Source organism: Micropterus dolomieu, linkage group LG03 (genome assembly GCF_021292245.1).
Source record: "Micropterus dolomieu isolate WLL.071019.BEF.003 ecotype Adirondacks linkage group LG03, ASM2129224v1, whole genome shotgun sequence".
Lineage (NCBI taxonomy): Eukaryota > Metazoa > Chordata > Actinopteri > Centrarchiformes > Centrarchidae > Micropterus > Micropterus dolomieu.
The window spans coordinates 19,599,483-19,625,370 of record NC_060152.1 but is presented as its reverse complement, the minus strand read 5'-3'; the positions used below and the strand labels follow the sequence as shown (position 1 = coordinate 19,625,370).

General features: G+C 42.1%; 4 protein-coding genes across 6 annotated transcripts; 1 reads left to right on the top strand and 3 right to left on the bottom strand.

The window, feature by feature from the left end:
- Nucleotides 1-1,213: 1,213 nt before the first annotated feature.
- On the bottom strand, nucleotides 1,214-12,241 carry si:ch211-261d7.6 (zinc finger protein 271). 2 transcript variants are annotated; one of them, XM_046044966.1, is made up of 2 exons: nucleotides 11,831-12,230; nucleotides 1,214-3,057 (listed from the first exon to the last, which is right to left on the bottom strand). In XM_046044966.1, exons 1-2 carry the CDS (start codon nucleotides 11,949-11,951, stop codon nucleotides 1,691-1,693), a joined length of 1,488 nt encoding a protein of 495 aa, XP_045900922.1. In that variant the 5' UTR covers nucleotides 11,952-12,230; the 3' UTR covers nucleotides 1,214-1,690. The 2 variants fall into 2 exon arrangements, with proteins under 2 accessions (XP_045900922.1, XP_045900921.1); XM_046044965.1 differs by lacking the exon at nucleotides 1,214-3,057 and adding an exon at nucleotides 4,287-9,825 and having other exon boundaries at nucleotides 11,831-12,241.
- Nucleotides 12,242-13,968: 1,727 nt separating this feature from the next.
- zgc:66448 (uncharacterized protein LOC327401 homolog) lies at nucleotides 13,969-19,750 on the bottom strand. 2 transcript variants are annotated; one of them, XM_046045375.1, is made up of 3 exons: nucleotides 19,307-19,750; nucleotides 15,826-19,055; nucleotides 13,969-15,663 (listed from the first exon to the last, which is right to left on the bottom strand). In XM_046045375.1, the coding sequence occupies exons 1-3, from the start codon at nucleotides 19,695-19,697 to the stop codon at nucleotides 15,463-15,465; spliced, it is 3,822 nt and encodes a 1,273-aa protein (XP_045901331.1). In that variant the 5' UTR covers nucleotides 19,698-19,750; the 3' UTR covers nucleotides 13,969-15,462. The 2 variants fall into 2 exon arrangements, with proteins under 2 accessions (XP_045901331.1, XP_045901330.1); XM_046045374.1 differs by having other exon boundaries at nucleotides 13,969-19,055.
- A 253-nt stretch (nucleotides 19,751-20,003) lies between these two features.
- si:ch211-261d7.3 lies at nucleotides 20,004-24,078 on the bottom strand. Its single transcript, XM_046046046.1, has 4 exons — nucleotides 23,940-24,078; nucleotides 22,903-23,648; nucleotides 21,916-22,341; nucleotides 20,004-21,814 (listed from the first exon to the last, which is right to left on the bottom strand). The coding sequence occupies exons 2-4, from the start codon at nucleotides 23,156-23,158 to the stop codon at nucleotides 20,928-20,930; spliced, it is 1,569 nt and encodes a 522-aa protein (XP_045902002.1). The 5' UTR covers nucleotides 23,159-23,648; nucleotides 23,940-24,078; the 3' UTR covers nucleotides 20,004-20,927.
- Nucleotides 24,079-24,734: 656 nt separating this feature from the next.
- On the top strand, nucleotides 24,735-25,883 carry LOC123968818 (trypsin-3-like). The gene is made up of 5 exons (XM_046045791.1): nucleotides 24,735-24,789; nucleotides 24,896-25,058; nucleotides 25,158-25,411; nucleotides 25,498-25,634; nucleotides 25,734-25,883. Exons 1-5 carry the CDS (start codon nucleotides 24,750-24,752, stop codon nucleotides 25,881-25,883), a joined length of 744 nt encoding a protein of 247 aa, XP_045901747.1. The 5' UTR covers nucleotides 24,735-24,749.
- The last annotated feature ends 5 nt before the right edge of the window (nucleotides 25,884-25,888 follow it).

The window sequence follows — 25,888 nt, the reverse complement described above, 5'->3', positions numbered from 1 at the left end:
CCCTGTTGCCCCCCCCCCCCCCACACACACACACACACAAAACCGCCACAGAGCACAAAACAGTCTCTATCCTTAAACCCTTAGAAACTGATTGGCCTATAATTGATAGTTCAATTTAACAGAATACAATTGGGGCAAATGATTTGTTTGTCTTCTGCTTTTATATGTTGGTGGTAAGAAGCAGAGCTGTAAACTTGAGACTTGGCCTTGATTTAATTAAGTGACTCTGGTAATAGGTCCTCCTTTGTTTTTCTTGTATTTCTAGTGATCTACAAAATGCAAAGTCAATTCTTAGCCATGTCTAATAAAATGTTCACATAGAACTGAAAAATAGAGACCAAGCTACTATAGGCTACAAAGACTGAATATGTAACTAATGTAAGAAGATAGGCCTGGATCAACACCATATAACCAAAGGATTTTTACCACCATTCAGCAGAGAAGGTCCCATGTTCACCTATTAAGGGCCCAGAATTATGTCAGAAGGGTGTTGTTACCTTTTTTTCGCTTTTGTAAAAACCTTTTTCAAAAAAACATCTGCGTCTATGGTCTATCAGCTCAGAACATGACACCTCCATACACTACATTTTAATAGTAATGACTTTTATATATGAGCTATTAAATGCCTGGAAGTCCTGCACTCTCTGCCATTCATTAATATATAGTATGTATAATATAATATGTTGTATGATGACTTTAAAATTTCTCAGCCCTTATAATCATGTTAACCATCATGCTTCAGCTCTTAGTAGCAGTTTCCATACATGTTTTCAGAAATCACACAGGTTTTGTTCTTGGTGGTTTTCAGTTTTAGATAATTTTAAGCATGGATTTATCTGTTACATGTATTTATAATAAATGTTCCGTTGCTGTTTAGTTTTGGCAGTTTTAGCATTAGTAAGTTATGAATTCACAAAAGTTATTTGTGTATTGCTTTAGAGAATAACCATGTTTAACAATACATTTGTGAAATGTTGTGATTTTTGAAATTTGTAAAAATTTGAAGTGATGTTTGTATAACATGTTGGGAATATGCAGTGCCAAAGAACAATCTGAATTCAGAGTATTGGCTCAAACGTTTTCCAATCACAACTCAAAGATTTCTATCCCAAATATTTCCCACTTAAAAAAACCGGAGTGCACAGCATAGTGTAACATTCTAAAATACATTATTTCCCCCTGCACTGAAAAAAAACAGACAAAACCATCTGAATGGATTTTATTTAATTTTATTTGGTTTTACAAGTAGAGGTAGGTAGCTTTATTTCAGTTTAGCATTTAAGTATTTCTCTTTTTGATTTATGACAATGCTTTGCAACACCTAGTTTTAATCTCAGTTTATATATCAAAAATACTCATTAAAACCTGCAGTAATAATCCCATTGCATCAGGCATGAACTGTTCAGGCTTGCTCTGTTGTAGATGCTGATTATCAATCTCCCCAGAGACATTTGTCCTAAATCTAGTTATAACAGTATCCAAGTGTTAAAGATCAACTTTTAAAATTCCAAGCATTATGTTTATTCCTTTGTTTCTTAGCCCTAAACATGCTTCTTTAACATAAAGTAAAAAAAGAAAAGAAGAAAGGTTAAACACTAGTAACTGTCCTGATCATGTCAATAGCAAAGAGAGTCATTATTAAGGTCAACAAAAGGCATTAGTGTGAGAAAACAAATGTTTCTGTGAGCTTTCAACCCTCAATATCATCCTGTGGTATGGGCAGCTCCCCAGTAGCATGTTTTAAATAATGCCAATGCAGGTTTGCCACTTCATCAAAGCCCATATCACATTCACAGCACTCCCACTCCCAGTACTTATGCTCTCGGTGAATTTTTGTTTCTTGTGACTCACTCTTGTCCAGCTCCTGTCCTGCTTGTGGCAGCACAGTTTCTGATTTCGACTCATCGTGTACATCACATCCAGGCGAGCTGTGTGGTTTGGAAGGCTTGAAGACATGCACAGGCTCTCCACAATCTGACTCGTCAGAGTTTGAATGATCCCCCAACCGGCCACAGTCGGCTGGCTTTTCGGTTTCACTTGTCTCCACGCATTCTTCCTTTCCTGGCAGCCCTTCTATGTTTATATCCACATCCGACTCCTCTTTAACACTAGTGAGAATAAGACTCTTCTCTTTAATCCTGTGCTTCTTCAAAGTAATAGCAGAAGTCTTCATCCCCAGAGACTTCCCACTGAACCCAACATAAACACCGAGATGTTTCTTTCGGTGTAAAATCAGATTTCCATGGTGGGTAAAGTTCCTCCCACAGTATGTGCACTGATGAGGTTTTGCTCCATTGTGGGTTTTGTAGTGATTAACAAGCTGTATGGACATGCGGAAGCTCTTGTGGCAAACATCACATGTATGTTGTCTCAGGTTGTGATTCTGCAGGTGTTTATCTAGTGACTCCTCCTCCTTAAAGCCCTTGGCACAACTTAAACACCAAAATGGTTTCTGTTTATGAAGATCAATGTGAACCATCCATGACTTTAAAGAACTGAAGCCTCTGTTACACTGATCACATCTGGGGGGTTTTGATTTGATTGATCTGCGCGACATGTGAACTCTCAGGTGACCACGTAGCCGTGCTCGCCTGATAAATGACATCCCACATTCTGAACACTCATACTTATGCAAATTCTGGACGGTCTCACTTTTAACTGGAGGTGACTGGTTTTCATGCAGCCTTTGGTGTTTTCTAAATGAAACCAGGTACGTATAAGCCTTCCCACAGACCAAGCAGGCATGAACCTTCTGATTTTTGTTATTCACTGAGGCTGTGGAAACTCCAACGCCCTGTATTAAATCTGAGAGGTTTGATTGCGATGAACTGTACACGCCGCACCCATCAGCGTCACCACCCACATCTTCAGCTCTGTGTTCTCCATTGTCTACTCTCCCAGAGTTCAGTTCTACAGATGGATTCCTGTAGTCTCTCATCTGAGCTTCCTCCTGCTCATCCTCCTCTTCTAAGGCATGCTGGTGCAGGTGAGTCTTGAAGAGGTCCTGGCATGTAAACTTGAGTCCACAATCCTCACATGCGAAGCTGCACTGTTCGACTACAACAGAAGAAAAAAGGACCAATTTAGAAATTTTATAAGTAAAAATGTGCTATATCTTCTTCCAAGTTATTATTAAAATATACAATAAACTAGCAGTTATCTTTTGATATGAAGAATTTTTTGACAATGTTCCAGGTGATGTTTTGCTGTCTGGTAACAGGTTGTAAAAGCCTGGTCATTACTGTTGTTTAATGGCAGCAGGTAAAACTTACAAGACTGAGTTGTGGCTCTTGTCTTCAGTCACAGATGTGGTGGGTGGGCAATTACAAGTCAAGTGTTAAGCCTTAGCACTCTTCATAAAATATCAATCTCAAAACATTAAAACATTTCTTTTTAGCCTTATTGATCGTGTCTCTAAAGCAAGTAGATCATCTGTGATCTAGCTGTGGAGCCTGGAGTGTGCCACTCTAATAATTGTGGTACTGCAACTGCTCTGTGGGTTGGACAGGTGGTAAATATCTCTATATTTTTTAAAATATTAAAGCAGGAAGCTGATGAGATTATTTTTACGATCAGAAGAAACATTGAATGGAATAAAGAAGTATTAAAAATAAAATGTAATTAGTATGTTTAAGTTTAATTTTGCAATTCCATTTTTAAATCATGAATTCATCATTTAACAAGATAAGTAAAAATAATCATTCATTGGCAAATTAAATTGTTTTTTAAAAATGCATTTGTTAAAGGTGTAGTTAGCGATTCTGGAGAAATCCAACAATCTGAGAAAAAAAACATGATATTGAGCCAACGATGACACATCAAGTAATGTAATTAACGTCAGCTAAGTTGTGGGTTAGCATAATGTTGTTACACTTACTACTGCAAAGCTAACATGAAGCTGTCCCAGAGCAAGCACAGCATTATTTGCTGGTATTTGCTGAATTTACCAAAAAAAGAGAGACATATTTTGGATTAGAATCGCTTAACCATGAACTTTAATTTGATCATAATTAAACACTACAGAAGTCTATAGCTATTCTGGTGACACACTCCAGGCTGCATATCCATAATGTACCGTTTATGAAACAGGCCAACTCATGTCAATGTGAAGTTTAATGTTCTGTGGAGAAAAAATGAACCAACAAAAACTTCTTTGATCTAAAACTTACTGGCTATGACTTTCTAATCAATACTTGTATTTTATGTCAAACTTTATCATTACATGTAATCAACATGCCCTGATACAAATGGTAAACTGAGGTTGAATTAATCACACAACCCAATAATTCACGCAAAAATGTATCAATTTATTTGTAGCTTTTTAGAGAACCTTTTCTTCATTGTTTCAGAAACTGCAAGTTTAACAAGTAGTTGAAGGGTCTATTGGTCATCTAGGAGGGAAAAATAAAAATAAAGTAACATCTCTTGTACAATACAAATACCTTTTTTCCACTACATAAGTGGTACAGTAAACTAACAACTATCCTACATGAACTAAAGCTCTATTTTAGTCTAAATAATGAATAGCCTTCCCACAACATAGAAATATAACACTGAAAAGGAAAGAACATGGGATACTTCAATTAATGCTACACGTTTTATACATAAAATTCAATTACTTGATTGTGTAATTACTTTTATGGTAGTACCTGGCTGTAATGTTCAACATTAATTTGTTTTTTAACCAGTTCATACAAACAGTGCACATTACTGAATTTCATATATCTGTATCTTCTCTCTGAAATATGCAAATGAGACATTGTTCAGCCAAACCTCAGCCACTTACAAAGACACCAGCTAAATTTGTATACATTTGTTGTGCAGAATTATTTCCATCCCTTCAAAACATTGCAATAAGTAGTGTGTCGACAGGGAATTTTTAAATGCATGAGGACAAACGTGTACGTGCATAAATGTTTCTAAATCTTATATATATATAAGATTTAGAAACACACACACACACACACACACACACATTATATATATATATATACACTACCATATTCAGCCTGTGATCCCCAAAGACATTAACAAGGTTCACCTGACATTCATGACAGGTCTATTCAAAACAGGGACAAAATGGTGGCTCAAAACTATACATTTGTGACATTTCAACATAAGTTTATAAAAGGTTATTTTTCAAACATTTATATACTAATCCAGTGTAAAAGGAAAGCCTGAGAATAGGAAAATAACCTAAGGAACTTAACTTTTTAAATATAAAGAATCACAAATGTAGAAACAAAAAGGGAAAGCATGTTTCTACTCAGCCTAAACAAAAGTCTAACAAGGAATTTTGCAGCTTAACACATTTACATAGTTTGGCAACCTCCAAAAGTAAAAAAAAAAAAATCCACAATCTCCAGTGTCTTTACCTCAGTCCTTTTCAGGTTGTATAGTCTAATACATTAAAACGGGCATGTTCAATATAGTGCTGGTGCAAGTCAGTTTCGTGACAAAAAGTAGTTCCACATTCAAGGCAAGTAAGGCCATTGGTATCTCCTGATGAGACAGCAGCGGGGGCATCACTCTGCCTTTTGTTATCACCGATACATTCCTGGTGATGATTGATAAGGTCCTGTATTTCACTGAAGGTCCTGGGACAAATAGAGCAGTGATAGCAGTCATTGTTACAGTGCTGAGTTTCGTGTTTTTGTAACGCAGTTGGTGAAAGAAAGGCTTTGCCACAATGTTGGCACTTATGGCTACTTTGCAAATGGCTGTCTGGGTTTTGTGTAGGTTGGTTCAGTGTGGAGGAGGATGGAAAGGACTTCCCTCTGGGGTCATCAGAGGGGATGTTGGACTTATGAGGCTTTGAGGTCATAGCAGCGCCGAGCCTATAGCGTACCTCGTTCGGGAGACGACAGCGGACTTCATCGTGCCAGGCGAGGTGCTGCTGCAGCTGATTCTCGGTCCAAAAGCCGTGGCAGCACAGTGCGCAGCAATAAGGTCGGCTCTTTGCCTTGGTCTTATGGGTTCCTAAGTGTTCCTCTGTTTGGAACGCTTTCCCACACTTATCACACTTGAAGAGGCATTTGGTTGAATGCTCCAACAGACGGCTAAGAGGAGGGGATACCTCAGCAGTGGTTTCAGGAGTTTGGATCTCTTGTTTAGACTCTTGCTTTGCCTTCAGGCATACTCTCTTATGGTCAAGGAGTGCGGCTGTAGAACTACACTGCTTCCCACAGTCAAGGCATGTGACCGATTTCACAGGTGAGGGGTCTGGTCTGATTTTCATCTTTCCTTTGCCAACAGGGCTATTTTTCAGTGTAGCGTTGTATACAGCCAGTGAATCTTCTGTCTTTTTGACTTCATTGCCTGAGACGATGAACTCCTTTTTTGTGCTCAAAGGAACCTTATTTTTGCCTTTTCTCTTTGAGTGGGCCTGCCACTTGTGGGCACGTAGACCTCTTGCTTTAGCAAAAGTCATAGAGCAGAGGGGACACTGGTGAGCTTTTGGCTTCAGTATTGATGATGTAGACTCCCTCTCGCCGAAGTTGACATCACCCTGTTCTGGGAACTGGACAACCAAGGTGAGCCCATCTCCTTGATGTCCTCCAGCTTCCCAAGTGTTACTGTGGTCCGTTTCACAGTGGGCAGCTAGAAGGGAACCATGCAAAAATGTTTTGTTACATTCTGCACATGAAAACTTTTCCAGAGTGCTGTTGCTCTCAACACTTTTGTTCGAATCACGCTCTGACTCAGTTTTGGTTTGACACTGAGGATTGAACACCTGGTGGCGCTGGAGAACACAATGGTTAAAAAACTGTTTGCCACATTTGTTGCACTGAAAAGGTCCGCCCTCTGTCTTGTGGCCCACAGATTTTGAATCATCATCTTGTAGCAAGGGCGGTGAACATTTCTTTTCTTTGTGCCATCTTTTGTGGGAGCCAAGGGCTGAGTTGGAGATGAATCGCCTTCCACAATCTGAGCAGTGAAATAGTCCCTTACTTGGCTCTTCCTCTTTAGGTTTCTTGAGCATTACAGACATGGCTAATTTTGCTTTAGCTACAGATTTGTAACCATCTGCATGAATTCTTTTATGAAAATTCAAAGCTCCAACAACTGAAAAGCTTCTGTCACATTTTTTGCATTTGTATTTCAAATTAGTTGTCTTTTCTAGGTTGCCAACACCTGATTGATTTTCCATCTTTTGCTCACCACTGTCCATGTCATCCTTGACTTCAGTTTCAACTGTTATTTGCTCAGAGCTTCCCTGTGTGCAGACTTCCATACTATCCTTGTGCAATTTTCGGGGATCATTATTTTCTGAGAGTTCTGTCTTACAATCAACTGCTTGACTGTCTTTTTTAATGCAAAGCTTTTGATGAGCCCTCAAAGAGGCCTTGCTGTTGAAATGCGCAAGGCATGTTGCGCACTGGAGATCCTCCAGCGTGACAGTAGGTCTTGGTGATGATGGCCCAGTCTCGTACCCGTGACTTTTCATGTGAAACTGAAGCGCTTTGGCCCGTGAAAACAGCTTCCCGCAGTCAGGACAGCTGTATGTGTTCTTTTTCAACTGCTCCACCTGATGCTGAAAAGACTTGCTAGGCGGTGGGAGTAACTGGTCATTATGCACAACCTGGTGTCTGAGGAGGCTGGAAAAAAGACGGAACGACCTGTTGCAGAGTTCACATTTGTGATTTCCATTTTCATGTTTTCGCATGTGCAATGCCATAATGCCCTTGTGACGGAACTTTCTACCACACACAGGACATGCAACCTTAACACCGGAGCGTTGGTGTCCATTAACAGACTGCAAAGATCCTGCGACACCTTTTCTTAGCCTCAAATCTGCACATAGAGTCTGACTTTGCTTGTGGTGGGAGTAAGCTCCTAGAGACCAAAAACCCTTCCCGCACTGTTCACAATGATAAATCTTTGGGCCTAGAAGGGTTTTCTTTGGATTGTATTCTTTCTTAGTGACTGAAATATTCTCTTTCTTTTGTGCAGAGCAGTTTTTCATATGGTTAAATAGGCTGGTTGCATGCGAATAAAACATCATGCAATCTGGGCACTGAAATTGTTTTCTTTCGGGATGATGCAACTGATGAGAGACTAAAGCAGACAAACTGGGGAAGGATTTACCACATTCATTGCATGCCAAATCTTCTCTCTCCAATCCCTCTGCCTGGCACAATACATCACCGCTTGCGTTTTGATTCTTGTGCTGTTGTATGTGATTGCAGTGTGCTGCGTAGCTACTGGCTTCGTGGCCACACCTGTCACACGTGTAAGCTGCCACTGACTGACCTTGAGTCTGTTGTCTTCTCTTATGAATGCCATGCCACATTCTGTGAACGCGCAGCGATGAAGCACTAGAAAACCAACGATAACACTCTGGACAATCAAATCTTTCCTCTGTCGTTTTATTCTCCGGTTCCGTCGCTATCGGTGCACACTGCACGTCAGCTTGCTCAAAGTCAATCTGTACAATTTTCAAATCCATCTCTGCTTTCGAAACAATACTACTGGGGGAAAATCCCGTGTCACCGTCATCTCTTATTTCCTGATCCGATTCACACAGCAGCTCAAGATCAGGATTTAGGTCTTGTACGGGCTCGTCCTCAGATTCACTCGCACTGATCACCTGTACATTAAAGTCCCCAGGTTCATAACTCTCCATGTCATCATCAGTCTCATTTACATATGTGTCTTCTTCAACCACACTGGTAGGAAGTGTGTTCTCCGATTCCACTTGTTCCTGCTCAGCCTCTTTTTTCTCACTATACAAAATGGCCTGTGAGGGTAGCAGAGAGGTGCGCATCTGGGTCTCCTTCTCGGTTTCTCTGAAAACATCCGTGTGATGAAGCTGGTGGGAGTGAAGCGCTGAAGCCCTTGAAAACTTTAACCCACAATCTTTACATTCAAATGCCTTCTTTTGTAGCTGACACACTTGATGAAGAAACGACTTTGCTGGGGTCTCCTCACTGTGCGCCGTGCGCTGATGCCTGTAGTAGAACGTCAAAGTCATAAATACTTTTCCACATTCCTCACATGGGAACCTTTTTGCAGAATCATTTGAGTGATTTGCATGCCAACGCTGATGGTTGAAGAGGGCAATATGGCCAGTGAAAGCCTTTTTACACTCACTACAGTAAAACTCATTACAGCCCTTCTTTGGTTTTTCTTTCATTTCTTCTGGAGAGCACTGACTGTTGCGGCTAAATCGTTGATGTGTTTTAAGGCGTAACAGAGCAGTAAAAGCTTTACCACATGAACACTTAAAAAGTTTTTCAGGAGTATCATCTGTCTGGTCTTCACTAGACTTGGCTTCAACTACTGACTCCTCAATGTGAAATACCTCTCCTGAACTCCTGTTTCGTGACTTCACTAACTTCTCCTCATGGCAACGACGGTGTGCATCAAGAGCTGAAGCGCGAGAATAATTTCGCCCACAAGACTCACACTGAAAGGACTTTTTTTTCAAATGTTCAAGGTCATGAAAAACTGATTTGGAGGCTTGTCTGTGCGAGCGCTGATGGTTGAGAAAGTGTCCAATCACATAGTAACATTTCCCACAGTCTGGACATTCATAAGTACGCTGCTTTGTTATCCCGGAATTTATCTGAATACTAGACTCCTTTTGAGAGGTTTGACCATGGTTCTTCTCCATGTGCAAGTGGAACTCACTTGGTTCAACAAATGAGAGTGAACAGAAAGTACAGAAATTAGCTGATTCACTGTCCTTTTCTGTGTCATGAAAACCATCCAGCTGGTTGTCTAAAAACACGCTTTCTTGCGAGTGCTGGTGGCGATGCTCCAAGTAGGCTTCCTCCTCTCTGAAGGCTTCTCCACAATCCCGACAGCAGAAAAGCCCAACCCCTAAAAAAGAAAGGGGAAAATAGGAGGTCAAAGCCACTCCTGTTTCCAGAGAAAGAAAGAAAGAAAGAAAAACACATCACAAACAGGTGTAAATCATGTCTTTATTTTAAAAAAGGTGATTAGAGTAACAGTACAGTAAAATCATGAAGAGGCCTTACAAATAAAATGATCAATATTTGATTTGTGGAAACATATCCATTAATAAAGAACTCTGTTTTATTACAGAGGGGCTAATACATACAGTGTTTAAGCCAAATGACCTTTATAAAGTTCATTCAATCATTATCATAATGTGATAAAACTGTTGCAGAAAGTGCTGCAGTTTTAAAAAGGCAACTGTTACCAAAGCACCCCATTGCAATTGATTGTGGAACTGCACCATAGGGTTGTGAAAGAAAAAACACTTATTATAGAGGATCCTCCTTATAGAGGATAGTCAATAGTCAAACACTATCACTTGCTATTGAGCTTATTTGAAACTAGGGATGTAACAGTACATGTATTTGTACCGGACCGTTTCGGTACAGGACTTTCGGAATGGTGCACATGTGCACCGAATGCGATCTTTAACGTTAAATATAAGGCATGTTTTGTGTGGAACATACGTAAATTCCGAGTCTCCACACGGACATATTAAGTGGTGGACCAAATCTCCGCCTTATGGCGCTACACAAGCAGCGCACTTTAGCCCAGCCCCTCGCCAACTACAGACTCGGTCATCATGGTCAGTGCAGAGCAAGTCAGAGCTTGAAAACCCTTAAGGTCTTCTGTTTGGGAACACTTCTGTTTCCTAGTGAAATACAACAACGGACAAGTCGATAAGATGAAAGCAGTGGGCCGACATTTCTCAGTAGTGATCGGGTATGTTTCTGGCAACACGTCAAACTTGCTAACTCACTAATGGTATCACACGAAGGAGAACGTCACTGCAACAAGGGAAAAAAAACAAATTAAAAAAACGAGCACAGTTTTTTTTTTTTTTTTTTAAAACAAACTTTAGAAAAGTTTTATTTTTGTCTGAGCAGGCCTTCAAGCTGGGATTGATACTGCTCATAGATGGAATAAAAGAAGAAGAATTCTGCATTGTAATCCATATTATTATATATTTTTTTATTATATTTTATTAGCTATATGTGGTATTGTATTGAGAATATTTTATTTAGTGGAGAACTTGGTAGTAGTTTGCACCAGTATTTTGATTAGTATAGTGGTATATTTATTATTTTTTATTTGATATAATTTATTTATTGCATTAAATTATTTGTCAATTTTGCATAGACAAGAACAGCCAGGATAACAATTTAAGGTAAATTATCAAGACATGTTGAGCTTGCTGGAATACTGTTATTCTAGGTAGCTAATTAAGATAAACTAACAATTAAATTGCACATGGACCTGAAAATCAACGTAAAACTTGTCTGATTGTTGATAGATGGTTTAGCGTATTACTTTTACGTCTGTAATAGAGAATACTGCACTTGAACTCAGATTTCAAATATCTACAAATGAAAGGAGACTAGCAGGGTATTACATTTGTGAAATGGTTTGTGCCTCATAAAATATTAATAATTGCAGGTCACCTTTTCATTTTTATGATTTCTGAGTTTGGCCCGGCCACATAATAAATACTGTTCACAGTAATAACATTTTTACACCCCCATTTTTGAGTATAATGCTTGTGATGCAATTGTTATGTCATGCATAAATGCAAACATGCTTGCAATCTTTTCTATGTGGTTTGCCTTTTGGATAGTTTAGCAGCTTTGCCTAAGATAAACAATCCAAAAAGCTGGGCGTGGAAATGAACCATTGCCGGTAAATACAACTTTCAGCTAATTGTTAATTATGTGCATTTGCTGGAAAAATGCAGTTATTTTGCAACCCTTGCTGCACTGCATGCAGCATTTCATGTTATCGTAGGAGGTCACTACGCCTTGACCTGCTGTTTGTGAAACTTATTGATAGTTACGTTAACGTTTTGAGTGATGGCTACCGGATACTTAACTGTTACTATGAGCGGTGTCCTCCGCAGATGGACCAACGTCGTTTTCAGATGCGCCGTCTCCATTGTGGGGGTTCTTTTCAGCTCCGTCCTCTTTGATCGCCGCGGCAGCAGCTTCGTCCATCTTGGCGTGGCTGTTTGTTAGTGCTAGCTTACTCTAGCTAGTGCTCGTTAGCTAAACAGCGCCACAGTTGTTTTAAAATAGTTTTTCTTAACCGCAGTCACTCAGAGCAGAGGCAGAGTAAAAGACAATGAAAACGCGAATCTAGTCTTTTACCACATAATTAGGCAGCATTTTGTAATGTTTTTAGCAATGCGAGTGATGTTAGACGGCACAGCTAGCTGTTTTGCACACACACACCTGCGCTGTGCAGCCATCAGCGGAAGTGGATTCTTCTTCTGCTGTTTTGTTTCCCTTCAAGCTAAACGGTTACAGTGAATCCACTAGCTAAAGTCTACAACAGTTTTTTTTTTCTAAATGCTTACTAATGGTGAGCACTGTTTCTGAAACCATTAACACTTACGTAGCCAATGCATTTACCAAATGTACCAAACTGCATGCACGTTATCTGCTTTACAAAATTAAACACAAGTTAAGTAACTTACTTAAGTAACTGCTTTACACAGTTTGCAATTCAATAACACACTAATAGCAAAACTGCAAACTGGTCTCTAATTTGCTACACTATTTTGCCAATTGGCACTACACACTGACTCATGTGAAAACACTTTAGAACATTGCATAAAACATGGCATGTGATGTAGATAAATCCTATGGCCAAACCCACAAAGGCGAGATGAAGACTTTGTCTATTGTTATCCTTTACTGAGCGTTTGTTTGAGTGTTACAGTAGAATATTTTCAGGGAAAAATAAGAATAAAAAACGTTTTGTACTGACACAAACGCTTCCATACTTTACATACAGATATTTCGACACCTCTGTGTATGTGTGTTTTACTTTATATGCAGGACAAACCATACATACAAAAAAAGCAAAAGTGTTTTTCATTTATTCAATTTCATTTACTTTATAGGCATGAATGTAAAAAGAACAATATTGCCAAAGCTTCAAGGAACATACAAAATTTATATTATCATACATTTATATTATCAGTGCATGTGTGTTTATTCAAAGATGGTTTGTGTGTAAAACGTTACTGTATTGATGCAAATGCACAATTTTTAAAATAGTTTTGCAAGAATTGTTCGCTTTTGCCAGAGATGTTTAATGTTTTTTGTTTGTTTTTTTGGTATACAGTTTTGTGGTTAGTGTGTAGAGTTTTGTAATAATAGTCTAATGTTTCAAAAAGTGTGCCGGGGCATAAAGTACATGATTCTCAATGTATTTTACTCATATGTACAAACAGACTGAGACTATCACAGGCTTTATGCAAAGGTAAGAAATTACTTTATTTCACTCATGTTTTGATTTTATTTTGGTCAAATGTATTTTCTGCCCTTATTGACCCCACCAACACAGTAGTTATATAACATCTCAGACATGGTTCCTTCAGGCAGTATTTGTGGGCACCCTGGGTCATTATGGAAATTACAGAAGCATAATGCATTCACTTGAGAAAAAAATTCTGCTGTTTTTTTTCAAAATCCCAAGACAAACTCTTGTTTAGTCTGATTTCATAGAAGCAAACATGTCCTGTCCTGTTTTTGATTTTGAGAGATCTTGTTCATTTAAAAAAAACAGCAGGATTTTCTTTCATGAAAATTTATCTTGTAATTCTGAGCTAACTGTCTCATTAATTCAGAAAACAGAGCAGATTTTTTTCCCTCTGAAATGAATGGATTATGCTTCTGTAGGAAATGAAATACATAATTTTGCAGTAAGGACCATTTAGTATTCCACTAGAATGAAATACACTCAACTTGAAGTAATGTTATCAATAAATGTGATTGTGTATGGGGGATATCAGTCCCAATTTACCAGATTAATGAAAGTGACTCTCTGTGAAAGTGAACATTTATGTCCTTCCTCTAGGCAGGCATGTTTTGATGGAGAAAATGCTGATTTTAATAACAATTGCCTTCATCTATCTTCATGCATTCTTGCTTTCTATACTTTTAATTTTCCACAAACTCAAAAACTTGAATTAGGTTTACCTAACAATTACAGCGCAACACACCATTATAATCAAAGGCAAGTTTTATTCAATCCAATATGTAGACATCATGGGAAATTTCTATTTCTTTCCATGCTATAACAGTGGATAGAGGTAGAAGGGCACATGTTTTTGAATATGAAGACGCTCAGTGATAAGATGCACAGGGAAGTTGTTTTTTTTTTTTTTTTTTAAAACAAGTGGGCCGTGTGTTTATTTTACAGCAGTATGAAGATTTTCTGTCACTTACTGGGCCACCAAAGCTACTCAAATGTCATAACAAAGGAGACAGGATTCTGTACTAAATCTACAGATGAGGAAAAAAATCATTCAGTATTCACAAAAAATACATTGAATTGTACTCAAAAGAGGACTGAAATTCCAATCTGAAACAGTCATTCTGATAAGAGACACATATTACATGGCACTCATCAGTTTACAGTAGGTGCTAAGTATTGCCACCCACAATCAGTTTAAAGTGTGTCAGTCATGACACATTGCCAGAAATTTGCTGACTTTGACTTGATTGGGGCAAAACATACATAAAATATAATCACTTTCATGTTTGTCTTGCCATTGTAAAAAATATTAATGACAAAACATCACATAAATCCAAGTTTGATTTATTACAAAATTCACTATTTGACAACAGTGTCATCAATAATTGCGTAATGACGCTACTTTCTCCCTGTTCCCTATAATCACTCAAGAGTTAAATTTACAGAAAACTTTTACTGTGGAATGAGCTTTACATGGAACCGTCACCTTTTGTTTAGATACTTTCGCTGTGACCAAATTATCATGATGACAACTTTACTTATGAAATATTTGGACCCGGCCAATGGTCCGGGGAATACAAGTGCTTCCTAACAGGGTTTCGCTGTATGTAGGCAGCTTTCCATTGTATGTTCTGACACATGTGATGTATGAGCCCAACAACCTGCCGCTCGCCTCCTCAAAAGCAAAAACTTACATTTCTTTACAGTATCTTAGAAAGAGTTGCTCTCTGTTTTGGGAGTGAGGTCACATTGTTGAGTCTACCTTAAGCACAAACTAGGCCTAGAATACCAAGACAGCAGACATGCAGACTGTACTCATAAAAGGCACACAGTATACTGTACATGAAGAAACACAGTTCAAATGGTTCAGGACATATGAACAGAACTATAAAAGTACTAATATTATCTAAATCTAAATGTCATTGGCAATAAATGAAATGTAGACCATAGAGCCTCATTAATCTGCACCCCTCACAAGTTGTTTAACCAGTTAAGCATTTGGATAACCTAAATACATTAAAATAAGTAGTGAAAGCAATTTAACGGCATGGGTATACACTCTCTATTACAAACAACACTCTGGGCAGTCTAATTTGGAGCTGAAAGACTTTAAACATTTTTGTTCCTGATGCCCATCCACTCAACTGGTCAAACTGCACAAAGGAGGGTCAAATAAATGAGGTTCCACTGAAAAAAGTACATAAAAAATGTTAACTAAGTCTTGTTGCTAGGGTAGAAATGTCAAATCTCTCCTTGTGCATGTTGCAAGTAATGCATTTGTAGATCCAGCTCCCGAGGAAGAGAGCACCCACATATCATGCACTGGAGAAGCCGTTCTGGGGCAAAAGGCAAACGGGGTCCAAGTTTGTGAGGTTCTGTCCGTGGGGCAAGCTGAGGTAGGGGCAGGGTCTGTGGCATGTGAGGCCTCTCGCTCATGACTGCCTGTGGTGTGAAAAAGATATTTGGGTGTGGAGCTCTTGGAAGTGCACCAACTGTGACAGAGTGAAGAGGGTGAGGCCCTGGCAAAGCAAGAGGAGGGAGCGGAGCAAGTGGAGGTGAGAAAAAAGGAGAAGGCTGATTTATGATTATTTGAGTGCCAGTTACCATTGGTTGTTGCTGCAGCTCCTGTCCATTCCCTTGTTTGAGTTGCCCAGTAAGCAGCGTTTGAGGACCCACGGGATTACTTTGGAAGCCCCATACTGGGGTTCCCAACCCTTGGCCAAAGCGATGAGGCTCATACTGAATGGAGATGGGAACCTTCTGTGTCGCTGTCTGGCTCTGTACATTGGCCCAGCCAGATGACACCTGCTTTTGAAAATCTTGATTATTTACTAATTTCTCAGGGGAGTTATAGTTTATCGTCTTTGGAATCCCTGGTGGATTTTGTATGTCCCACAAGGTGCTACCTACCCCGTGAGAAACAGGAGTTGAAATTGACATAGCACTGCTTTGGTCTATTTGAGCTGAGGTGGATGCACCTGCTAAGCCTGAAGCCCACTGCTTTTGGAGCTCACAGCCGTTCCATGGCTTCTCTGGCTGGCTAACAGTCGACGGTATAATTTGAGAATTGCTCATGTCCCACACTCTACTGTCCTCTTTTTTAGGAGGTGTGGATGGCTCCTTTTGTGTTGACACTGGGGCACCTGGCCATCTTGGCAGCTGGAGCTCTTGACCGAGCTTATTTGGAGAGCCCCGTGAATTTGCTAGCAGGGCAGGTCTGACGCTCCACAGAGCGGCCCCGTCTATGTAGGACGGAACGGAAAAATCATGCTGCAAAGAGCTCGTGGATGCTAGCACTGTGGACGTGGGTGTGTTACTCCAAGTGACAGGTTTGGGCTGCCTGTGCTGCTCCATCTCACTCACTACTGATGGGCTGGATTTTCTTGGCACAGCTGCCAGGAGGGAGCTGACAATAGAGGCTGCGCTCTCTTTCATGTGTGATGACTCTGAAGTCTGAGCAGATGCGGGGCCTGACTGAGTTATCGCCGGGCTATCTGCCCAGCCCGGGCTTCTCTGATGGTGCTGCTGCAGGCCAGGCTGTGGTGGGCTGTCAAACCGCGCCTGCTGCGGCGCCGCATGTTGCTGCTGTGCTGATGGGACAGGCATTACCTCTCCTCCGTCCACCTTCCACTGCACCGGCTGAGAGTGAAGCTCGGCCAGCCACGGCTCCTTCTGCTGTCTGCCTTGTAAATCCATGCGAGATGAGAGCATGGAAGACTGTGGCCGGACTGCCCTCCTGTGCAACTCCGCATCTCTCAGTGCAGAAACTGGATACGGAGACAGCTGAGAACTAACAATCCCTGAGCCACCTAATGGTCTAGACCAGCCCCACATGAGTCGCCCCCCTCTCCTCCCCCTGCTAGCCCTGCCTCTCATCCTAGCACCCATCGGGAAAGAACTATACTGGCTGAAACCCTGGCGCTTACGGGCATGGATCTTCTGGTGTACCAGCAGGCTGCTAAACCAGGAAAAGGTTTTGTGACACTCTTCGCAGCGATGAGGTCTCTCTCCAGTGTGTGTGTTCATGTGATCACGGAGCAGATAGGCTAAACCAAAGCTCTTGTCACACAGGTCACACTTATGAGGCTTGTCACCGTTGTGTGACAACATATGGTGCTGCAGTTGGGTCTCATCGCTGTAGCCTTTGCGGCAGCTGGTGCAGCGGTACGGCTTTTCCTGATGCAGCTTCTGATGCGTCTTCATGTTCTGCAGGAAGGCAAAGTCCTTCCCGCAGTCAGGACATTTGTATGGCTTCTTGCCTGTGTGGATGATAAGATGTTGCTGTAAGTAGCTACTGAATCTAAAGCCCTTGCCACACACTTTGCACTGGTAAGGCTTGTCCTTGGAATGTATGCGCATATGCAGCTCTAACACTGAGCGGTGGCGGAACGTTTTTCCACACTCTGAACATTTGTACGACTTAATACTGATGCCATCGCTTCTCCATTTCCCCTGCACATTATCACTGCTTAATGGATTAAATTCTTTTTTAGGCGTTGCTGCCACCTTTTCTAAACATTGTGCTACAGACTTGTGGACACTTAGCAGATGTACATTTAAACTGGATTCATCACGATAAACAGATGGGCAGTGGGGACAGTTGTGTCCTTTTTCCCAGTATTTGTTATTCTCACTTGGGGGTCTGGGGGTTCTCTCCAGCTTCTCATACTCTGCCTCATGAATAAGCATGTGGGCTCTCAGGTTAGCTGGTGCCGGGTAGGTCTGGGGACAAAGGGGGCATTTGAATGTGCGTTTCGGTTCCTCGCTCTGGCGTGCGTTCTCTTTTCCCAGCCCCCTTCCTGCCTCCTGTGCGGATGCAGGGGCTTGCTTGCTGGCCTGCTCAGCGGAGGAGTTGGTTTCGCGCAGTCTATGCTGACGGCAGTGTGCCTTCATGTTCTGGGCAAAGGCAAATGTTTTGCCACATTCAGGGCAGCGGAAGGGCTTCTGGCCTGTGTGCAGATACTGATGCTGATGGAGGAGGCTGCTATACTTGAAGGTCTTACCGCAGATGTTGCACAGGTGAGAGCGCGTGTTGTCCGTGTGCTTGCGACGGTGGTCTTCCATGACGGAGTAGTGTTTGAAAACCATGCCGCACTCTGGGCATTCGTAGGGTTTCAGGGCGGTGTGACACCGCTGGTGGTAGCGCAGGGCCATGTTGTTTGGGAAAGTCTGACTGCACTCTTGGCATGTAAAGACACTCTCCCTGGAGTGTGTCTTCATGTGCTTCGTGACAGACACCCTGAACTGGAACTCTTGGCGGCACAGGGGGCAGTGGTAAGGCTTTTCAACTGTATTGCAGCAGTTGTGGTCCCTCAACTTATCCACTGTAGAGAAGATCCTCTCACATTCTGCACATCCAAAACTCCCCTCCTCCTTTGTTTGCATCTCCTTCTTTGGAGTGACAAGTTGCTCCTCCTTCTCTTTATGTTCATTTCTGTGTTTAATGAGGCTGCTGCGGTGCTGAAAGGTAAGGCCGCATTCTTTACAGGTAAGGGGCGTGAGCTCATCCTCGTGTGCATGAAAGTGGCGGTGGAGGTTGAACGTCTCGCGGCGGTTGAACATCTTCCCACACTCTTTGCACACCAGACGGCACTTTTTTGGCTTGGCTGTCGAATCAGCGTTCTCCACTCGGTCTGCATCTTCATCGTCTTCAACCAAGTCCTCTACCCCATCAACTTCTCCCACTGGCTCCTCAGCCGGTTGCTTCTCTGCGCTTCTCCCATCTGTATGAGAGTTCTCCTCCTCACAAATCTCCTCTGCATCATCTGTAATGCTTTCATCAACATGTGCATCCTGCTGCACCTCTTCAGCACCCTCTGCAACACTGTGGTGGTCTGGAAGAGAAAAGCACATCATACTAATAACTTAGCCAACAGAAATAAACAGTACCTGCATGTTGCCAATCTAACAGACTGCACGCAACTACCAAAGCTAACATGGGATGACAGCCTACAGTGCAGGATGCTAGCTTGATTTTGTTATGGTAATTAACCGTTAGCAGAGTTGACAGTGTATATTGAACCGGTAGTAAGGTTAGCCCGGAGGCTAAAGCTAACAGTAAAATACATTAACAACGTTAGCATACCACACTTATTATTTTCCTCCTTGTGTGTTTTCGCCTCTTCATCGTCGTCTTCAGTTTCGGACCAATCGAAAGACCGCTGGTCGCTCCCAGGAGCCTCGGTCATTTTTTCGGCCGATGCGAGGTCCTCCGGTGAATTGCATTTCGTTTTGTCGGCTCCAGCACCGGACTCGACACTAACCTCGGAATGGCTGGCAACACAACCGCCGTCGTTGCCAACACTGGGTCTCCGCTCATCGTTGGGGCTCTCCTCGGTTTTATTAGGTGCCGATTCGTCTTTCTGATTTAAGCTGCATCCCGACTCCACCGCCTCGGTCTTTTCCCCAGATGTTTCCGCCTCCTCCGCAGGGATTTTCTCTCGTTTTGGAGACTCCGATGGGTCTACGGCGGCCATGTTTCACCCATGCACCCCCTTGTCCAGAACACACAAGGATCATGCTAGCCAGCCTGAACAAGGAATGATATTTCCGCCCGATACTTTCAAAATAAAAGTCTTATCACTGACAACCAGCTGTAGTTCATCACTTCAGAAACATAATTCAAACCTTAAATTATACATTTCCCTTTCTACTAGTGCATTGATTTTGTTTTTTCTATACACACAACTCAACATAAATTTAAACTAACATAAACTTTTGCACATTAATATTACATTCACTTTTTATATGCTATGTGACAAATCCACAAGTGATCAGCTGGATTTATTTGCAGTCCATGTCTGACTTTTATTAAAGTGTAGTTACATTTCATCCAAACAGTAGCTATCTACAAAATATAGCTTGTGCAAAACTACGTAGATGATGGCCATATGCTGTTTCTTTGCAACTATTTACAAACACATCCATCATACTGCATGCACGATTATAATAAATAGCCCCTACATACTTGTGTATGCTTTTGAAATCCACCAGAAACATATGAATTAAAAGTCTACTGTTATGTTTATGCCTCAAGGATGTTTGTTTATCATACCACTAATAACTGGCAATTCTTTAAACATTTGTCTCTCAAAACACACTGAACAGAACACAGTCTAACTTTATTATCCAACCAAAGCTGGAAAAGTATGTACCATGAAGCTGTTAAAAAAGCACAAGCATACGTTAGCAGGTAATTACAATAGCTACAATATATGGTAACAACTGCATATTACAAGTACTTGTTGGCAATGTAGTTAGTGTATCAGGATAATTGAGACAGTACTTAACTAGTAAGAGGATCTGCAGCTGTGCTGCAAAGCATGTACAGTGACATGCATATTAAACATCAGCACCTACAGAGTGTTGCTGTCTGGGTATTGAATGTTTCATGAGTGAAGTTGTCACTCCACAGAGCAACTGTTGTTCAGCAAGTGTTTTAGCACAAGAATTTGTATGCATGTCTGAGGAAACATTATTAAGGCCACCCTATTATCTCATGTATCAACTTTTCTTATCCACTTTAGTATATCCTCTCTGAAGACAAAGTGAAGTGCAAGATGGATTACTGATTTGGAGTGGGACGTAAAACTCCAAATAACTTTTACATGTTTATTTACACAAATACTTTCAATAGAAAAAGAGCATCACATTTTGAAACAACAAATATGCATGATGTGCACTTTGAGTTTCTAAGTACTTCCTCCTCAGCGCCGTCTTCTGCGCCTGTGATCAACAGCTCTTCCACGCCGTGGCCTCTGCACGCTCCCATTTGTGTCTGCGGGTGGATCAGATGGGAAAGTGCCGTGTACGTCAGGGGACGATGGTGCAGGTACCACCGCTACAGCTGACTGATTGTTTAAATGCTGGGTGACCAGTGGCTGCTGCTGTATTTGTGTTTGGTTCTGTTGTGACTGTTGTTGTACTACATGTGGCTGCTGCGCATGTTGAAGCTGCGTATGCAGTGGTGCTTCAATCCGCTGTTGTTGCTGCTGCTGTGGTTCTATGTGTTGTAACTGCTGAGCTGGCTGTGGCTGTAAGTGCTGTTGAGATGTTTGTGATTGGTGTGCTTGTTGTACACGGTGTTGCTGTGGCTGTGGTTGTTGCTGGGCCTCAAGCACTCCTAACAGCCTTTGCAAGAGGACATTGTTTTGTTGTAGACTGACTGCTAATGCCTCTTGCGAAGCGACAAGTGTTCTCATGTCCTGTCTGAAGCCTTCGCCAAACTCCCGCAGACTCTTTTCTACCCGATTTCCCAGTTGAATTGCTGCTTCCCCTAAACCTCGTAGCTCGTCTTCAAGCCAGGAGCTGCGCGGAGGGGCATCAAGAGGACCCTGCTGTGCTCCAAGTGATGGCTGAGGACTGCTGGGCTGAGGACTGCCATTGAGGAAAGGAGCACTGTAGAGTGGGGAAGGAGGCAGCCATCGTTCTGATGGAGGAGGCGGTCCTATGCCCAGACCCAGTCCTAATCCTAATTTATCCTCCATGCTGTTCTCTACCGTTTCACACTCAGGTTCTCCCATATCCCTGTCACGCTCAGGATTGTCCTCATCCTTCTCCAAACCATCTCTTTCTGATCCTTCCACACCAACACCTGTAGAAAAAAAAAATTGTAAGTGGACACGAGTAGATATTAGTTGCATCTATAAAATCTACAAAGAAAAACAGCTGATTATTCAGACAATTTATGTTTACCTGTATCAGAGTCAGGGAAGCATGGGAAACTGGGTTTTGGTCTGGTGCTTTGCTTTTGCCTGGCTTGTTGAAGCCTGGGACTTGTCTGGGAAGGACGGCCGAGCATCGAGGCCCCTCTGCTGGATGGCAGGTAACAGCTGCGGTGGCGAGCATCCGCTAGCCTGCCTCCGTTGCGTCTCTTCAAGTCGTCCCAGCGCTTCTTCACCTCTCGAAGGGTACGTGGGACTCTGGACACAGCGTTGACCCTCTCTAGGATTCCCGCCCAGATGCGCTCTCTCTCCCGCCGCCGAAGCCTCCCCGCGGGACCAAAGAGCTCTCCTTCACACCGAGTGACTTCTGACACCAACACCTCCAGCTCTGCTCCACTGAAACGACTCTTTCTTTTTCCTGCACCACCAGCAGCCAGTGCAGCCGACATAGCTCTGTCTGTAGAGAGCAAGGCGAGAGGACAACCCATAGGGCAAAGGAAATATATCAAGTGAAGCTAAATATACTGAGCGAGGAAGAGAAATGTGCTTGATCAGTGTCAGTCTTGCTTTCACTGTTCTAAGCCAAAACATATTTAACTGTAACTACTTTTGTAAAGGCACTGTGAAAAATGTATCTCAATTTTACTTAAGTCTTCCTTGAGTGACTATATTTGAGCTAAACGTCTTCTTAATAAAACAAAATGCCATTGGTCTGTTTGCATATAAATAAATGTATTAGTGCTTTTTACACTACTGATGAAATCATTTTATGAAATAATTCTAAGAGTACATGTTTTATAGAAATCAATCCAGTGGGGCTTTATTGGCATGGGAAACAGATGTTTACATTGCCAAAGAAAGTGTGAAATAAAAACATGTACATAAACAGAAGAACTGTGCTATTAAAAAACGTATATTGCTCAGATTAGGCGCCACATGCTCTGCAGAAATTTAAAAATACACAAAGGAAATGTGTAACGCTGTTTCCCACAATGGTCTTAATCTCCTTCAGGCTTACTTTGTTCAATGGACAAGAGGTCTTCTGAGGACATGCCAGGTGCCATGATGTTCGGATGCACCACTACCACGTTGAAGGGGAGTCCCCCAGGTAATCCACTGTTCTGGTCACAGCTGCCCTCCGAGTCCTCATCCTCCCTGGGGAAGCCATTTTCTGAGGCTCCCCCTCCAAAGGGTCCCTCCGGAGACTCCACTTTGATGTGCATGGGAGGTGATTGCTCGTACAGCAGCCCCCCCTCCTCGTAGTACTCAGTCATGGGTCAGACCTGATTTACAGCAGAACTGACTGGCGGGCCAATTCTGATACTGGCAGCTGCTGCCCCATTAACACAAGTTCAAGGCAGAACTGAACCTACATCTGAAGACATTATAACTCTTCAGTATACTGCATCGGGTAATTCTGAACCTGCTTTGGGCAGAGCTGCCACACACACTATGGGGGGATTTCATAGGAAATATAGAGTTTAAGTATCCTTGAATACTCTTTTTAACACTATTGTTCAAATGAATCAAGCCAATGCTGCAGCTTAGTGAGAGATACAATCATACTTTCTGATTGGAGCATGAAGTCCAGAGACTTTTATGGCTAGCTGCAGCCACTTAAATCCATATCTATCATTTCCATTTACACTGATACGTTACTGAAAACATATATACACTGTGTAAAAACACCTAGTGCAGCTACATCTAGACATCCAGCTGTTTTACAGCGAGATGCATCATCCAGGCAGAAAATCTCCTTCGGAGCTGAAATACAACAACAAAACATAACACTGCTTACAACTGTGTATCATTTTAAAACAGCTGTGTTAATTTTTCTCAGTGAGGCTGACTTCTGTATTCTGTCGCATCGATGCGCATTTTGTTCTGCACCACATCCGCAATGGTTGCGCATTCCGCATACATTAGGTGCTGATCTTGCAATAGAGCTAGCTGCAAGCTAACAGGCTACCACAGTGTCGGATGCAGCAGCAGCCTGAACTGCCAGCAACAACTGAGCAGACATGATTAGAAAGCCGACGCTGTTGTATTTCTTACCTCATGATAACTGCACATGGGAGGCAAAACCAAATCAAAACACAATTGGCGCAGCTGTTAGCTCAGCAGCCGATACACAAACCGAGGGCAGTCGCTTGTTATTGACGTCACTAAGGGGGACGTTCAAGACCAATCAAAGTTTGGAAATGTTGAGCAACTATTACAGGTCCTGTGGTTTTCTCAAATTACTTCCAAATAAAATCTTGACAGTCTTCAGTCAGTGCATAGCAGATCTGCTGAACATGCAAAAATATGAAACGTGAAACAGAACTAAACACAACTCAGCACAATCAAATAACAGTTATTTGTTGTTTCACATATAATAAGTACCATTTGACTTAGTGTCTTTCAGAAAGCTTTCTAGGAAATTAAGAAAATGTGATAGTTACACACTCTTAATAACCGTGTGTTTATGTCTAGACTGCATTTTTTCATTACAATTTATAGAATTACAATTAATATAATTTAAAAACTGTAAACTTAAACACAACAAATGATTTTGATTTGTCTGTGTCCCCTCAACCTTTGTCTATCTCGGTGTCCCCTATTTTGATTCAGTTTTTAATACATAGGTTAAGGGTTGAAGGCTGAATCTGTAATTGTCAGATAAAAGTCAATGACTCATGGAAATCCATGTGTTTGTCTCTTTGACCATAAGGCTGCTTCCCAGGTGGGATAGTGTTTAATCATTGTGCAAGGTAGGCTACATGGAAAAATCCTTGAGAAAGAGTAAGATAAAGACCAATTCAGTTTGTCTGTATATAAACCCACTGCATCTGTTCCTCTGTTCATTAGGTGCAGAAAACAATCATGAAGTACTTCATTCTTCTGGCCCTGTTCGCTGCAGCCTGTAAGTTCCTGCTTATTTTGTTTGTGGTGATGAAAACAGAATTTCTTTAGTTAAATTAAGGAGTTTAAGTTCATACAATTGTCACACCTCATTGTTTGCACTACAGTTGCTGCTCCCATTGACGATGAGGGTGACAAGATTGTTGGAGGCTACGAGTGCGGAAAGAACTCTGTGGCCTATCAGGTCTCTCTGAACGCTGGATACCACTTCTGTGGAGGCTCCCTGATCTCCAGCACCTGGGTGGTGTCTGCTGCTCACTGCTACAAGTCGTACGTGCAGACATTATTTGCAGACATACGCACTCTAAACAGGCATATCAATCGCCTCATTACTTACATGTAATTTAACCCTCTTTCCTCTCCCTGCAGCCGCATCCAGGTGCGTCTTGGTGAGCACAACATTGCTGTCAATGAGGGCACAGAACAGATCATCGACTCTGCCACGGTCATCCGTAACCCCAAGTACAACAGCGGCAACCTGGACAATGACATCATGCTGATCAAGTTGAGCAGGCCCGCCAAACTGAACAGCTACGTCCGCACCGTGCCCCTGCCCTCCAGCTGTGCCAGCGCTGGCACCCGCTGTCTGATCTCTGGATGGGGCAACACCAGCAGCTCTGGAAGTCAGTAAAATACTGCAAATAGGAAAATATTTTTGGTACATGTCGGGGTATGAACATCAACATGTATTGTGTTTCTTCCTCTCTAGGCAGTTATCCTGATCGTCTGAGGTGCCTGGATGCCCCCATCCTGAGCGACAGCAGCTGCAAGAACGCCTACCCTGGACAGATCACCGTCAACATGTTCTGTGCTGGATTCCTCGAGGGAGGCAAGGACTCCTGCCAGGTACGAGCTGAAGTCATAATCACTGTTTGTTAAAGTCGACACACCAAACTTCAGGACTCCTCTGCTCACCTGTTGTCCTTTCTATCCGTGTCCTTTCAGGGAGACTCTGGTGGCCCCGTGGTGTGCAACGGTCAGCTGCAGGGTGTTGTGTCCTGGGGTTATGGCTGCGCCCAGAGGAACAAGCCCGGAGTCTACGCCAAGGTCTGCAACTACGTCAGCTGGATTCGCAACACCATGTCCTCCTACTAAAGTCA

Excerpts from the sequence above, each read along its gene's own strand:
- si:ch211-261d7.6 (XM_046044965.1), bottom strand. The coding sequence starts at position 11,951 with ATGGACGAAGCTGCTGCCGCGGCGATCAAAGAGGACGGAGCTGAAAAG. Across the intron at positions 9,826-11,830 it reads GGACACCGCTCATAGTAACA|GGGTTGGGCTTTTCTGCTGT; the intron begins GTTAAGTATCCG and ends TTTCTTTTTTAG.
- zgc:66448 (XM_046045374.1), bottom strand. The coding sequence starts at position 19,697 with ATGGCCGCCGTAGACCCATCGGAGTCTCCAAAACGAGAGAAAATCCCT. Across the intron at positions 19,056-19,306 it reads GGAGGAAAATAATAAGTGTG|ACCACCACAGTGTTGCAGAG; the intron begins GTATGCTAACGT and ends TTTCTCTTCCAG.
- si:ch211-261d7.3 (XM_046046046.1), bottom strand. The coding sequence starts at position 23,158 with ATGACTGAGTACTACGAGGAGGGGGGGCTGCTGTACGAGCAATCACCT. Across the intron at positions 22,342-22,902 it reads CCTCTTGTCCATTGAACAAA|ACAGAGCTATGTCGGCTGCA; the intron begins GTAAGCCTGAAG and ends TGCTCTCTACAG. Across the intron at positions 21,815-21,915 it reads CTTCCCTGACTCTGATACAG|GTGTTGGTGTGGAAGGATCA; the intron begins GTAAACATAAAT and ends TTTTTTCTACAG.
- LOC123968818 (XM_046045791.1), top strand. The coding sequence starts at position 24,750 with ATGAAGTACTTCATTCTTCTGGCCCTGTTCGCTGCAGCCT. Across the intron at positions 25,059-25,157 it reads GCTGCTCACTGCTACAAGTC|CCGCATCCAGGTGCGTCTTG; the intron begins GTACGTGCAGAC and ends CTCTCCCTGCAG. Across the intron at positions 25,635-25,733 it reads GAGGCAAGGACTCCTGCCAG|GGAGACTCTGGTGGCCCCGT; the intron begins GTACGAGCTGAA and ends GTGTCCTTTCAG.